The sequence below is a fragment of the Paramormyrops kingsleyae genome, chromosome 15 (assembly GCF_048594095.1).
Source record: "Paramormyrops kingsleyae isolate MSU_618 chromosome 15, PKINGS_0.4, whole genome shotgun sequence".
NCBI classification, from domain to species: domain Eukaryota; kingdom Metazoa; phylum Chordata; class Actinopteri; order Osteoglossiformes; family Mormyridae; genus Paramormyrops; species Paramormyrops kingsleyae.
Window position 1 is genome coordinate 22519855 of NC_132811.1, and position 15739 is coordinate 22535593.

The 15739-nt window shown below is 45.4% G+C and overlaps 2 protein-coding genes across 2 annotated transcripts; one reads left to right on the forward strand and one right to left on the reverse strand.

Annotated features, from left to right (window-relative positions):
• Positions 1-1721: 1721 nt before the first annotated feature.
• Positions 1722-3649, reverse strand: ier5 (immediate early response 5). Its single transcript, XM_023813178.2, has one exon. It carries the CDS (start codon positions 3278-3280, stop codon positions 2438-2440), a length of 843 nt encoding a protein of 280 aa, XP_023668946.1. The 5' UTR covers positions 3281-3649; the 3' UTR covers positions 1722-2437.
• A 4772-nt stretch (positions 3650-8421) lies between these two features.
• On the forward strand, positions 8422-14308 carry stx6 (syntaxin 6). The gene is made up of 8 exons (XM_072699748.1): positions 8422-8645; positions 9287-9455; positions 9586-9681; positions 9991-10053; positions 10410-10538; positions 10926-11032; positions 11315-11409; positions 12008-14308. The coding sequence occupies exons 1-8, from the start codon at positions 8611-8613 to the stop codon at positions 12082-12084; spliced, it is 771 nt and encodes a 256-aa protein (XP_072555849.1). The 5' UTR covers positions 8422-8610; the 3' UTR covers positions 12085-14308.
• The last annotated feature ends 1431 nt before the right edge of the window (positions 14309-15739 follow it).

A 15739-nucleotide genomic window follows, 5' to 3' on the forward strand; every position in this document is an offset into this window, starting at 1 on the left:
CCAATTCGCTTGAAGACATGACATAAAAGAAAGTGACTATTATCCGGTTAAAATGTAGAAGTGCAGTGACCAACAAGAAAAGCTGGACTTACACAAAAGCACAGAAACTGGTTGGTGCAGTCAGGAGGTAGGTCATCTCAGGGTAGGTCATCTCAGGGCTAAAGAAATCCTTACTGCTGACTTTCAAAAGTTCTTAAACTTGAACACAAGAATTAACGTTCTGACCAAAGTATGACTTTGCATCTTCTCTCTGTGTCGTACTCCAATGTCCATCTACAGTGCAAAGACACAGTGTTAGGCTAAGTTGCCCATTATGTCCGATACTGTGTGCGTATATGGATGGATGGACTTAATATTAGCCTTTTGATGTCTGATTGTCAGTCTAACAGGGTAGCATTTAAAAACGTGTCCTTGGGTAATAGCACTACCCAAATTCTTTTTATGTCTCTCCTGTCACTTGAAACATTCACGCTTTACAAACTTTTTCACAAAGCGTATTTGTTCTGACTTGTCAGCAGAATTTCCCATGATGCCATACAGCTCCTATTGTATGGACACAGGTGAGTCATGGCACAAATATACTGAAAATAATACGGCTCAAAACAAAGGCATAGGAGAACATCTTTCTTGCATCTTTAATGCCCCACGCCTTTTTCATGGAAGCTCCTCATGCCCGTAACTTCTGCATAGCTCCTCATTTTCCGTCTAAAGGTCTGTACCAGGACTGTACCATTGCGTGTGTCATAGAGGGGTGGCTTCTTGTATTCTGCTCCTGGTGAGAAACACACAGCCCAGAAGAGGATGAGGTCAGCTGTCAGGAAACGAAGGACAGGCCATTGTGTGAAACATACCCAGCGGTAGCATCATCTTTATGTCTTATTGGCAATCAAATTTCACTTGAAATAGAATTATAATCTTCGTAGAGAGCCAATGTGTGATAGGAAGTAAATCTTACCGATATTAGTTGGTTACTACTTATGGTTGCGGTTCAGTAAAATACACAGCATTTCCATATAATCTATTTACGGAAGATTGCACCCATGAATACAGTTGTCTTGGAGGAACGTCAGGCAAACAATTTTTTAGCGCATAAATCATAGCTGACCTTGCAGGGAGCTGGATATACTAAATGACCTCATGCTGCAGCTAGTGGCGCTGACTGAAGTGCTCTACCGAGTACATAAGAATTATATATAAAGCGTAAGCGAATTTTTTTGTACAGGGCAAAAAACACGATATATAATAGTGTTATACAACTATTACGCGAAATGTTTAGTAACTAAAACAAGAGGAGGCTGAGCGAATTTTAGGATGAAGGAATGTTTATATGCTGGTCAAATCACGTGTAATAAACTGTACGGTTACCCAACCGTGTGTGTCGCAACCACGCTGGTCAATGCAGGACTCCATACAAGCCGGGTTAGTCAAATGATTCACGATCGCACAAGGAAGTACGTTTCAAAAACCATTTTCCAGCCTTAAAGGACACCGTACATTTTGAAAACAATCATCCAAATCAAAGCACTACTTATGCAGGGGGGGGTGATAATATGTATATCGCTTTGAGGAAGAGAACAACCCCCCGGAAACTGCTTTTCAGCCACGTCTAAAGCAGAAACACATGGCTCTTCAGACTCAGGAAACTAAGCCCACTTGGCCGCACACGCTAACAATCTCACCCGCTCCCCCAGAGGCGCCCATCAACGCACAAAAGCACAGAAAATTTTCCAAAAAATTTAATACGTGTAAACCACGCAAATATCATAATCGATAGCAAATACCAAAATACAGATTTAGATAACATTTACAAACAAACCCATACAAGCATCCAGGTACAAATATACAAGTCTTTTTAAAACAAAGACAGTTGTGAAAGATCAGTGACCAAGCAATGTGTATGCGTTACAGACAGCTTAAGCACCGATAACTGCATTTTCATGGTCTGAGCACTGTTAACAAGTATTCACATTAACCAGCACTTAGTTTGTCAAACATTTAAACACGAACATGGGAACCATCACATTAACCTCAAGTTATTCTTCCGCAATATATTCAACCACTCAAGGTAGAAAAAAAGAAACCTGGGAAGTGTGCAAAATATACGGAAAGTGTAGCTTTAAACTCCATGTTTACTGACGATTATGGTACATCCGTACGTCTCCCCCCCGATACCCCTCGCGTTTAGAGTAGGATCGTGCCACCCCCCTCCTCCCCAGCCCCGATCGGGACATGCCCCGACAAACACCCGGCACATGTCGGCGTGGCCATGTGGCCACTGGGAGGGGAAGCCCCGTATTGCACTCTTCCTCTATTTTCCACGTGGTTGAGAGCAGCTAAGAGGGGGGGCAGCTTGTCCTTACGGGAAGTGAGTCTCCCACCGTCCATCGAAGTTCGTAACACTTTCACAACTTCAAGTGTCCAGTCGAAAATGAGTGTCTTAAAAAGCCACGATAGCGGTGCTCCATGGACTGAGGTTCGGCAGCATCTGCTCGCAGCAGATCGTCCCAGAACCCGAGTCGCCGTCCGCCGCCCCTGGCTCTGCCTGTGCGCCGTCTTTGCTCAAGAGTCCAGAGAAACTGGAGCCGAATATCGTTATGAGGCTGGACACGTTACCCGTGTCCATGTCTTCTGATGCGTCCCCGCCTTCGGTATTGGCCGGCGGGACGGAGCCGGGTCTAGGTCTTTTCACGGGAGATCCCGCGTATGGAGACTTGCCGGCGCTCCTCTTCCTGGTACAGCAGGGCGCCGCGGCCGCCGGGCTTTGCGGTCCTTCGTCGGCGTTGGCCGCCCCGCACTCAAACCGGCTCTCCGGGACAGGGCAGCTAGGGACCTGCGTACTGTCTTCCGCTTGACCTGGGGCTCGCTCCTCATCCGTTTCGCCGCCCTGCGGCCAGTTGTAATCCGAACTTGAAGCCGGCTCCTCGGCGTTCCGTTCCGCGGCTACCTCGACCGAGGCTTGCGCGTTAGTCTCCGGCGCCCGCAAGGTTTCCCGCGACTCCGTCTCGGACTCGCAGCTGTCCGCGCCGGCGGCTCCGGGGCTCGACCTTCCCTCTAACGACTCCATCGTCTCCCCCTCTGCCCACTCCCCCGCTTCGGCGCGCTGGGAGCCCAGGCAGGCGCCGCCGTAGTAGTCGCTGAGGTATACCTGCCTGGCGCTCCGGAGGACCAGCGAGACCAGTAGGTTCTTGTGCAGTTTGATCCCCCCTCGTTGGACCCTGGAGTTGTAGATCTTCCCCAAAGAGATACTCATGATCCGATGAGCCTCCACTTTATACTCCATATCTCAGATCGAGCTGGTCGGACAAACGGCGACCCGTTACAGTGTAATGAAACTTTTACGACGGCTTCCTCCGTGAAAAATCCCGCAGATCAGTTTCAGTCAAAAGACAAAAAGATAAATAGTAATACTAATAAATATTTATCCCCTTTCGATATCATTAACTAATTAGTTAAGTGCGTGTAGTGGGGGGTGAATTAACTACACAATAATAGTAACAATGTTATTTGTTTAAACGTTTTACTAAAGCGGCCCGCCGTTTAGACCAATAGAAAGAGGAAATTTCTATTTTACAGGAATTAAAACCCCTCTAACGTTTCATCGTTCCCCGCCACCCGCCAAACTGCTGCTAAGAGAATGAGACGGTTTCTATTTTTAACTTACATATATAGTTCTACGTAACGATTACGTTCCCCAATGAAAAGAAGCTGCTCTCTTACAAATGCCTGGAATTTTTCCCCGCCAACTGCGTTTGGACCAATCAGAGGACGCAATACCGTCAAGTAAGATTTAAATACTAACGTGGGAAGAAGATTTAAAGGGGAAAATGCATTTAGGCACATAAACGTAGCTTAATTTATCAATTTACTAGAGCGATTTATTAGTATTCATTTTAAATGGTATAAAAAGAAGATCTCTGTTTTGAACTTGCGTTTGTTAAGATTTGTGGCGCCAAGGAAAGTAGCTATACAAAAATATTGCGTGTTGTGTAAACGTTGTTTTTATTGCCTAAGTGTATTATAATGTAATAATAAATATTTATAACGTATACATATAACGTATACATCACTGGTTTCTCACATTATACATAACTTGTTTATCTGCGTGTGCACAGGGCATAACGTATAACAGTGGTTACATGTGTAAATATGTCGTGTCCCCTTTAAGAGTATTTATATTTTGGTAGTCGACATTCTGCGACTGATGTAATGGTTCGTCTGTTTTGGTGAAGTCACATGACGCTTTTGTGCGAGTGAGATCTACGCTGCGGTGTCCGAGGCAGGGCTGGTAAATGGAGCCATTGGAGTTAAAGAGGGGGTTGGGGTGACCTGGCTGTTTTGATCGAGACGCTTCTAGGTTATAGGCGGGGAGAATGGGATTTTAATGTAACCATAAGCAGAGATGCGTAGTAAGTAAGTAGAGGAACCAAACGGAAGGAGCAGGTGTGTGTGTGTGTCTGTCTGTGTGTCTTTAATCGTCGTCATGTTTGTAGAAAACAAAGCAGAGTGAACGAGGAGGGGCAGCATGACGTAACGGTCCAGCCAGTTAAACCAGAAAGAGCAGAAACTTTCCCATAAACACACCCAGCTGAAACGCGCCACCTGTTTCCGCTTCATCTGGGAAATATTCATTTTATTTTCTGCTGTGTGTATATCTTATATTTTTAACTGCTTAACACGATCATAATGTCCGGCATTATTTGTGAACCACAGTAATCAGTTCGTTACTAATGTAACCTGCTGAGTACTTAAATCTTATTTTCATTATGAAATAATAGTTGATGTTTGGTCAAATGGTAAGTTTGTGCTAAATGGGAGAGTCTTGCCACGCCACAGGCGTGGTTCTGAAAATTGAGAATGTATTATTTATAAATGTTTATATCCCGAAAATTAAGACGTTGTGAATTAGCCCCAGAGATAGTTCCATACACTATTATGTAGCAATACGTGCTTATTGTCATAATGAATGGCATTTGTTGATGTTTATGTATTGCTTATTAAGATTTAAAGTGTTTCTCGTTACAGTTTCATTTAGGAACCTTTACCTTTGGTGTATTATTTGGTTATATTTTCGCTCTGCTTCAACCCTACTTACAAAAAGCTGAGATGTTGTGTAAAATGGAAATCAAAACCAAATACAGTGATTTGCAAATCATATAAACCCACATTTAATTGTAAATAAAACAGACAACATATCAAATGTTGAAACTGAGAGATTTTTATTGTTTTATGACAGATATCTTACAATTAATTAAGTTAAACAGCAACAGGTCAGTAAGACAGTTGGATATAAAAAGAGCCTCCCAGAGATGCAGAGTCTCTGTGCAGTGAAGATGGGGAGATGTTCACCACTCTGTGCAGTGAAGATGGGGAGATGTTCACCACTCTGTGCAGTGAAGATGGGGAGATGTTCACCACTCTGTGCAGTGAAGATGGGGAGATGTTCACCACTCTGTGAAAGACTGCATGGGCAAATAATGCAAAAATTTAAGAATAATGTTCCTCAATGTAATATTGCAAAGAATTTGGGAATTTCATCATCTACAGTAAATAATATCATTAAAAGATACAGAGAATCTAAAATAATCTCTGTATGCAAAGGAGGAGGCTGAAAACAAATATTGGATAGCCGTAATCTTAAAGCGAAACAATTCTTTAGTGGAAATCACTGCATGGGCTCAGGAACACTTCCGAAAACCATTGTCTGAACAGTTTGTCCTTGCATCCACAAATGCAGAATGAAACTCTACCATGCAAAGAAAACATGATCCAGAAACGCTGCCACCTTCTCTGGGCCCGAGCTCATTTAAGATGGACTGAGGCAAAATGGAAAACTGTCCCATGGTCTGATGAATCAAAATTTCAAATTCTTTTTGGAAATCATGGATGCCATATCCTTCAGGCTAAAGAGGAGAGGGACCATCCAGATTGTTGTCAGCAGTTCAAAAACCAGCATCCGTGATGGTATAGAGGTGCATTACGGGGGTCATTAGAGTTGGGTCTCGGGGGCAGCAGTCTAAGCAGGGATGCCCAGACCTCCCTCTCACCAGCCACCTCCTCCGGGGAACATCAAGGCATTCCCAGGCCAGCCAAGAGATATAATCTCTCCAGCATGTGCTGGGTCTGCCCTGTGGCCTCCTCCCAGTTGGACATGGCCAAAACACCTCCCCAGAGGAACCATCCAGGAGGCATCCTAGATAGATGCCCGAACCACCACAACTGGCTTCTCCCGAATATCTGAGCTCCTCACCCTATCTCTAAGGCTGAGCCTGGCCACCCTACGGAGGACACTAAATTCGGCCGCTTGTATCCACGGTCTCGTTCTTTCGGTCACTACCCAGAGCTCATGACCACAGGTGAGGATAGGAACATAGATCAACTGATAAATCGAGAGCTTTGCCTTCCAGCTCAACTCCCTCTTTGCCATGAATGAACAGCCAAATGGACCCCATACCCGATATTCCTGAAGCACCCACCACAGGACCCCCCGAGGGACACGATCGTATGAGTTTATATGATTTGTAAATCATTGCATTCTGTTTTTATTTACATTTCACACAGCGTCCCAACTTTTTTGGTAATAGGGTTTGTAATATACATGTATTTGTTTCTTAGTTAAAATGTATAATCTGTTGTATATACTGTATAATTGTAAAGCTATATGTCACTAAAGGTGCTTTATAAGAACTGAATGGATGAGTGGGAAAAGATAAATATCTTTGTGATTACCAAGTTAAGTGTTACAGAACCATAAAGTCTTTTGTGTGGAAATAACATGTGATAACCACCCCTGGATTCATGACTGTTATTCACCAGCTGGATGCCAGTAACAGCCCACCTACTCTATCCTTAAAAGTACACAGTAAAAATAAAATCGCTCAGGGTGGATCCTGAAGTCCTTACTGTTTATTCACAATTATTTTTCCCACTAACTCAGAGTACATATTTAAAGGAAGTAGAAGTCATGATCACATTACATTTTGGTCATGACAATATTATTGGTCATTCGATGTGAATAATACAAACAATTAATGATTAGTCACCTGGCTGGTAATAATTAAAACATGAAATACAGATGGTGTGGATGAGAGCAGGAAGTCAGTGGTTCAAATCCCAAGGTTTGTATAGTGATTTCATCATTGGGCCTTTGAGCAAGGCCCTTAAAAACCCCAATTACTCCTGGAACTGTCTGCTTTCACAAAAATGTATGTCGCTTTGGATAAAAGCTTCTATTAAATAAAATTTAAAATGGCTGAAACTTGCACTAATAAAAGTGCCTCTTCCAGACAGGGAAAGTAAAAGTTGTAGTTTAGTCCGTATACTTTGTACTTCTTCTATATTTAGACATTCTAAGAAATATTTTACACTGTCTTTCTAAAAACTTGTGAGAAGCTGTTACCTTCCTTAAAAATGTTTTTACCTTTGAGACTTGATGAACTGGCCAAACAAGTTTCACATGGTCAGCACTTGAATCCCCAGGAGCAAATCTGAGTGTTTAATATTGGTGAGTTGGTTGCCAATGACATTCATGCCAAGTTTCACCAGAATATTAACCTGTGAATCCAGTACAGGAAAATCCCAGACAGAAGCCACACATATATAATCCTCTTCAAAGGAGAAAGCCGTGAAAAACTCTTCTCCATACTTGAGTCGAAGTGTGTATGTCACCACATACCATTGCTTTGTGTCTAATTAATGAGCAAGCAGTTTTGATGCTACCTGATATGTCAATTCTGAGAAATGAAAAATATATCAATCAAAATAGTTTTCTGCCCTTCTGTGGCCTCATTGTTATTTTATTGATTAGGCTTTTCTTCAAAATAATAATAATATAATATTAATAATTAATTATTTTCCACTTATCTATATAGCAGTGGACATATTGGGTCATAATCATATACCCAATAAAAAGAAAATATTTGCTCAGGAACTGTGTGGGGTCCTTGGAATGATCTGTGTTAACAATCACAAAATTAGACATTTATTTCAAGCATCTTTGCAAACAGTTGAACACCGGTCTTTAATAACAAACCAGTTATGAAAACTTGCGCAAACATTCCAAGAATGGGTAAACATCGCATCGAATGTTTGTAGACATGAGAAGAAAAAGCCTGCCGCCAATTACTAAGCCTAAGTGTCTGAATACTTACGTGTGAACAAATAAAACTTATCATTAGAAATGTTGTTGTTAGCATTGAGACTGATCACAATGATCAATACACTGCCTTTTCCTGTTTTAATTTAATATAATTCAGTTCAATTCAATGTAATTTTATATAGCGTCTTTCACAACACAGTTGCCCCAAGGCAAGAAACCCGAACACGGCTGAGAGGTTCTGAGTGTACTTGCGCGTACTTCCGCATGTCTCATCGCCATCTTGTTTCTATGCATGTTGCTAGGCGAATGACAAAACACGAAGAACGATCTGACCTTCGACCCGGAAGGAATCACGCCGGGCCATGGGAGCTCGGAAAGGGGCTCCGATTGTGTAAACAGAGAGCCGCAGTGGCGAATGTTTCATCGCAAAGTTAACATTCATTAACCTGGCCATCGTGCCCCGTTGTTGGAGTATGAGGTTACAGAACAAACTCTACGGAAAGTGAGTTGCAAAAATGTCGATGGAGGATCCGTTTTTCGTCGTGAAGGGGTAAGGGAGGACTCATCCGTCTGCTTGTCCATTTAGCTAGCTTGCGGTTCTTGGAGCAGAAAACTTAGACAATGGCGTGTTGTTTTCGCTGAAGGATATGATGACACTTTTCCTCTTTAATTCACGACCTGGTCTACAACAGCCTTGGTGTCTTAGAATTGGGGTGGAGGAAAATTACACGGATTTAGACATCACGCCAGATCCATATTCGGATGTGTAGTCAATTAATCACTTAAAAATAATATTAGTTTGCTGAGAAGTATTGAAAGTTTTGTTTAATAGTTTGTTGAGGGAGTCCCTAAATAAAACGTCGCAGTCTTACGATCACCGCAACGGTGGACGATACATCATGTCATTGATTTGGCCGGAAATTGACCAAAATTGTCATAGCTAGTAAATCATCCATTGCAAAATATATGAAAAGAAATTCACCACAACGTCTCACTGCTGTTGATTTTATGAATTGATTAAGTAGCTGAACATCCCCTTGCAAAGGATTGGTTGTTTTATTTTCAGTCTCTGGTCTAGACTATTTGGCCCACATCGCTGCAACTTTTATTGCCGCTACCAGAATAATTTTGCTTGGGGAGAAGACAAGTGTAAGGGAAGCATCTTGATCTCGTATGCACCTTTTTGGTCAGGGAGGTGCAGAAGGCTGTGAATACAGCCCAAGGGCTGCACCAGCGATGGACTGAGCTATTGCAGGACCCTTCCGCTGCCACCAAGGAAGAGGTTGACTGGACCACTAATGAGCTGCGAAACAGTCTGAGGTCTATCGAGTGGGACCTGGAAGACCTGGATGAGACCATCAATATCCTGATTCTAAGGCTTCTCTAATTGATTACTGAGACCTATTTCATTACCTTTGTTAAACTTGGTTAACATTTAATGACACATTAGTGCATGTTTAATCTTAAATATCTCCCTTAACCTCTGTGAAAGCATTGTTGAGGCAAATCCCAGGAAGTTCAACCTGGATTCCTTGGAGCTCAACAAACGGAAAGCCTTCATCACAAGCACCCGGCAGACAGTGAAGGTGAGTCTGCCTCACTGACACCCGGAGTGAGAACTGCTTCAGGAAGTAACACTTTGAACAAATGAACTTTTGCTGTATGAAGTAAACATCCCGGGATGTTTGTTAGGGTAACTGAAATGACATATTTGAATACTAATACAGTTGCGATAATTACATCTAATCAGTAGGTTACTGTACATGAGTAATTGATGCAACATAAGTATGATATATATATATATATATATATATATATATATATATATATATATATATATATATATATATATATATTTGTTTGAGCATAATTTGGTTTCTACCCCTCCCCCACAGGACATGAAGGACAGCATGTCTAGTCCAAGGGCCCAAGCGATGTCGGAGAAAAAGGGCAGGCAGGTCTGTTACCCAAAGATTGTTTTGGTGGTCTGAAGGGGAGGGAGATGAAGGAAAGCAGACAGTTTAGTCACACAAGGGGTGTGGCGTCCGTTTATTAGAGCGACAGCCGCAGAGGGGGGACCTCGTCTGGGTGTATAGAAGGTAGAGGAAGGTCTGGTCATTTAGAAGCAGCACTGGGCACCATTCTGTGAATCTGCAGTTAAAACGCAAGCAGGCGTGAGAGGCTGCCAGTGAGCATTGGGTGATATCGCTGGGGTCAAACCATAGATGAACGTGTTCACATATTCACAAATTTCACTTTGTGATCATATCTTTCCAAACTATATTACTGTTTTCGCTCGCTCTCTCTCTCGCAGACCTTGCTCGGGGATGGCAATTCTCAAGGGCCACAGTGGCAGCCGGGGCCAGACAAATACAGCCGGCTGGACCGCGAACTGCAGACCGCCAACTCGCAGTTCATTGAGGAGCAACACACGCAGCAGCAGGTGCGTCAGGACTACCCCCACCTCCACCGCGCTCCCCTACGCCCCCTCCTACTCACACAGCCTCTGAGTCATCACCACCCTAGACAGATGAGTGGTTATTTATAACTGATCGTAATGTATGGATCCATGTTCTTACGGCTCAAATGGGCAGTATTGTGGTGATGTCATTTGAACCTTTCTCCTTAGTATAGATTATGTTATATAATGACTTATTTTCCCCATTAAGTCACAGTTGTGAATAAGCACCGGAATGTTCTCTCCCAATGTTTATGTCTTTGCCGTTCGCTCTGTTCCGTTATCCGTATTTGGCCGTGAGGGTGTGTGCCTTGCCAACCATCTTCGCGTCACCAGCCGCTCGGTGACATTTTAGTCACGTCCCCATACCAGATGATCGCCGAGCAGCAGGACGAGCAGCTGGAGCTGGTGTCCGGCAGCATCGGGGTCCTGAAGAACATGTCGCAGCGGATCGGCCAGGAGCTGGACGAGCAGGCAGTGTGAGATGCCGATCTGTCAGTACTCAGCCAACATCAGGCTGCTGGGGACGCGCTTTTACCGTCCACTTATTAAAATACGAAATGCTCCCCCTGCTGACTTGGTTGTGGTCCAGAAAGTGAAACTGGGTACATTTGTTGAACCACGTGACCTTTAAGGAGCACTGCTGATGACAGATGGACTTAACCTTTAGCTGTTATTTTGAGCTAAGTGGTGTATACCTTGGCTTTCTGGGTGATACGTGTGATGTTTCACCTCCTGGGGTTTCTGTGTTCTGTGTTCAGGATGCTCGATGACTTCTCCCATGAGATGGAGAACACTCAGTCACGGCTGGACAACGTCATGAAGAAGCTGGCTAAGGTTTCTCACATGACCAGCGGTGAGTCGCGGCGCTGTGCTAACCTTCAGTCATAATCATGGTTAACCAGTCTCACTTCTTCATTCTTTAATGATAATAGTAGTGTTTCCCCATCCAGTCCTCATGGACCCATGGCCAGTCCACGCTTGAGCTCCCTGAATCCCCAAGGACCGGATTGGGAAATACTGATAATAGTAATAAATTGTCTAATGGTTTCTTCCCTAGTAAATAAATGAAGGTACTATTACAGGTAACGTGTATCAGAATTTTCCTGCCCGTTATAGATGTGTTTGGGGCCCCGGATTGTTGTGATGTATGAATATGGTCGGTCAGCCTCTCCCAGCTCAGGTGATTTTCTGCTGGGCTTCCTGTCCCAGCGTCTGCTGGGGTCACTCTGGAGAGGAAGGATAGGCGGTTCTTTCTTAGCTTGCCACCCCCGGAAAGTCCGCTCTCAGCCCCGCACAGGAAGTGCTTGGTACAGAGACAGGAAATTCATTCAGATCTGGATATTTTTCATTTTTTTTGTACATCCTTGTTTTATTGTTGCTGCTGTCAGCTGGGGGGGGGATCCGGTCCCCCTGCCACTCATACTATTTCCTGTCTTTGCTTCCATTTGCAGACAGGAGGCAGTGGTGTGCTATCGGCATTCTCCTGGCCATTCTCTTCGTGATCCTCATCCTCTTCTATGCTCTGTGACGACAAGCCCACTCCCCCCTTCCCCGCCACTAACCACGCTGCTCCCTGGCACAGTCCCAGCCCTCTCCCTTCCCAGTTTGCTGTTGGGTTCACCATGTCAGGACTGGGAAGAGAGATTTTTCACCTGCCTTCCAATTGGGTAGAATGGCACCTCCAGATTCTTTCATGCGACACGGTTTCACGTTGAAAAATGCTTTTTTTTTTTATAAAAAAAAAAAAAAAACACCCTGGATCCCATTGACATCACAATCTGCTTGTGGGATAGTTTGGCTTTGTCCCAGGGGGGCTCTGCCTAGTCCCACCCACTGCAGTGCTACAAGGTCAAACCCCCCCCCCCCCCCCCTGCCCCTTTACAGTGACAAGCTGAGCTGTGTGTCTCTGTCAGGCTTGTGGGCCAGCAGCTATGTAACATTTCCAGGCAAGTCTCTAACATTTTCTGCAGGTGGCCCATGAAAGCCATTTTAAAAACCTTTTTGAATTTGTGTTTGTTCACAGGGTGGCTTTCTTAGGCAGTCTTACCTTTCAGTTCTGAAAATGTGTGACTCCGGGTTCGATTGGCAGAGGGGAATAGCACGCAGCTGCCTGTCTTCATGGAGATGCGGCATTCCGAACCCTCCCCTGTGGCCTGTCTGTCTTCCTGATGCACCGTAATCCCAGCTCTGGAAGACGGTGGGGAGCCGGGCGTGTGTGTGTGTGTGTGTGTGTGTGTGCGTGTGCGCGTGTGTGTGCGCATACGTGTGCCTGTCAGCGCTGGGATGTTTGACAGGATTATGTCACCGTCACTGAGCAGGTGAATCACTAACCTCATTAACACTCGACTTCTGGAGTGTTTGGCCTCCAGTTGCTAGAAATGGTCTAATGCACAGAAGAAGCGTATGAAATATGCTGAGCATAAAACTGAGAAACTGCGTTTGTTCTTCAAGAGTATTACTACTGCTTGGGCTGATATAGGCTGTCATGGGGAATTCAATAACACTGATGAGGACAGTCCGCTGTGACCTTGGTTTCACGCTGATTCACCTCTGGAACTTGCTGGTCATGACCAGCAGGAAACGTTATATCTTAATGACTGTATGGTGGTCTGTCCCCTAACAAGTGTCCACATAGTGTGCCGTGATTGAGGACCAGTCAGTAATACATCATATGACAAGTAGGTGGCGCTGATGCTGGGTTTGGGCCTTCACTGGGTATCTGTTCTTCCCCTGCTTATGTGGACTTTCAGACCAGGTGTCTCTCCTGTGGCCATAGCTTGTAGTTCTGTGTTTGATTGTCTGCCCTGCAATGGACTGGCATCCCAAGCTGGATATACAAAAACACTCTGCTTTTTTTTTTTAGAAGAACCAGGGCTTGCAGATCAACACAGTGTTTGCGGACATTGGGGGTGGGGGGGGGGGGGTGCCTCAGGTGTGGTGCCTCCTGTCTCCTGCAGGGGGAGATGCACAGGGGAGCCACACTGTTCGGCCCTTATCCCCCGAGCTTGCGGCACCACCCAAGTGCAGCTGGGGCTTCATCGGCGTCATGGCTGTGGTCCGTGGGGATCACGGGGTAACACTGCGTAGGGGACAGAGAGCGTGTGAGTTTACACCCTGATCTGATCTCGCTAAGGAGATGCTTTCTGATGGGTAAAATCAGCCACTCTCTCTGCTGCCTGTCCTCGACATAAAGCCACTTTAACTAAGTGTGACAGTGTGTCAACCTGCTGATCTATTTGTTTGTGCTTTTTTTGTTGTTTTTGGTTGATTTCTCTCTTTTTAACTTTGTAATCTGTGTTTTAAAATTGTTTCCAAGCTCCCGATGTGCCCTGTTGCTTTTCCCATTACGGAAAGAGGTTATTTTTACAAGGAAATATGATGATGAAAATGTCTTGGAGTTGGTGACTTTTTTGTAAATATGAGACTGATGATGGATCATGAGGTAAAATAATATTTGGACATCAGCCGTAATGTCAGAGGGGCGTCATTGTTGACTGAGTTGAACACTTTTGTTGTTCGTCTAGTGTGCCGTTGACGAATGAGGACATGAGCAAACGAGCATTCCATCTGTCGTTAGGGCTCCTGTTTGTGTTTTTGTGTTTGTGTGTGTGTTTGTGTGTGTGTGTGCACAGTTCTTCCAGCCATTTGTTTCTGAAACCCTTTGACCTCTGGATCATGTGTCTAGTTGATCACAAGGTCTGACTTCTGAAAATTGCTGCAGTTGTCATCATTAAAGTGTTTTGCCCTTCTGACTTCAGTGTATTTCTTCCTATGAAGCATAATAATATGATGATAATATGATTTTCATAATTATTATTATCGGCTCCAGGCTCCCTGACCAAGATTAGACCCCCTTCTAAGGAGCTGAAAGATGGGTAGATGAATCATAACAAAGCAACCAATGACTGCTACATGGTCCTGCCCCCCCCCCCCCCCCCCCAGACTCCCGTCACCCATTCGGCCTAAAAGTGGAGGGTAGCTGGGTTATGGTCATGAAGTAGTGGGAAACACGCACTTGCCCGCTTCATTTCGGGGGGGGGGTCCCCGATGACTCTGTGGGGAAGCCCTTTCCGCGGCCCATAAAGCAGATTCACCTGTCACACATTATTATTTCGGTTGTGGTTCATCGTCAATGAGCTGAGTGAACCACCGGGGTCCGTAAGTCGCTTTTCGGCAGCGTCATCTGCATCTCTGGGACCGGGGTGGGGGGTCGTGCTTTAAAAGAGTCCCAGGAAGAGGCGGGTGATGGAGGTGGGGGTGGCTGTGGGTGTCTCCTTACAAAGGCCAGGGAGAGCTAATTACCGGAGGTCTGTTTGCGTCGGGGCCGGGGGGGCGTCTGGCAGGCAGCAGGTGCAGGCTGCAGGTCTCCGACTCGCCCCCTTTATCCACAAAGAGAAGGGGGGTGGAAGCCAGCTGAGCACACCCCCCCCGGGGGTAGGGGGGGAGGGCCCAGACAGCTGGCCTCATTAGCATAGCAATGCAGAGCTAGAGAGCGCAAGGTGCTTCTGTCAGGGGGGTCAGGGCCACGAGGAGCGCCCCCCCCTAAACCTGCGCGTGCATATACTCGTAGGCAGAGACAAAGGCTGGGAGGCCGTGCTGGGCCGCGTTTGGGGGGGGGGGACGTGCCGCACACACCCCGGCCTCTCTGGTGCCGCTGGGCCTCGTAGGCGGATCCGCGTCACGCATAACCTGCCTACCTGCGTCACATCACAGCCCCCCCATCGGCTACCTCAGCTGCAGCCCCGGCTCGCTGCATTTCCCAGTGTGCGGGGATTTCCCCCCCCCTAAGTGCCATTTTTTCTAAAGAATCGGCTTTTTGTTGTCCCCTTCTGGGGGGGCACCGTGTCCACCGGCCGCACATCCACGTTTTTCGCCTACTCGGTGAGTCACGTCGGTGTAATCTATGACAGGGTGTCAGATGATATTAAACATTCACACCCCTACTGGCAACAGTCAGAATGGAACATTCCGAACTTCCCAAGAAAACGAAATGATGTCACAGGATTCTGAAGAACAAAGAAATATATAGGAGTCTTATTGGGAGTGAGGTGCACATTTACACATTTTATACATCTGCCTTTTATGGTCTGGCTGTGTGTCTGCTCACAGGGTACTGGGTGGCTGGGTGCAGGTGTGGGCTGATCTCTCAACCCATCATGGGGTGGGGGGGTGGGGCAGCATAT

Coding starts and splice junctions, on each gene's coding strand:
- stx6 (XM_072699748.1), top strand. CDS start 8,611: ATGTCGATGGAGGATCCGTTTTTCGTCGTGAAGGG. Junction 9,682..9,990: donor GCACCCGGCAGACAGTGAAG/GTGAGTCTGCCT, acceptor CCTCCCCCACAG/GACATGAAGGACAGCATGTC. Junction 10,539..10,925: donor AGCAACACACGCAGCAGCAG/GTGCGTCAGGAC, acceptor TCCCCATACCAG/ATGATCGCCGAGCAGCAGGA.
- ier5 (XM_023813178.2), bottom strand. CDS start 3,280: ATGGAGTATAAAGTGGAGGCTCATCGGATCATGAGTATCTCTTTGGGG.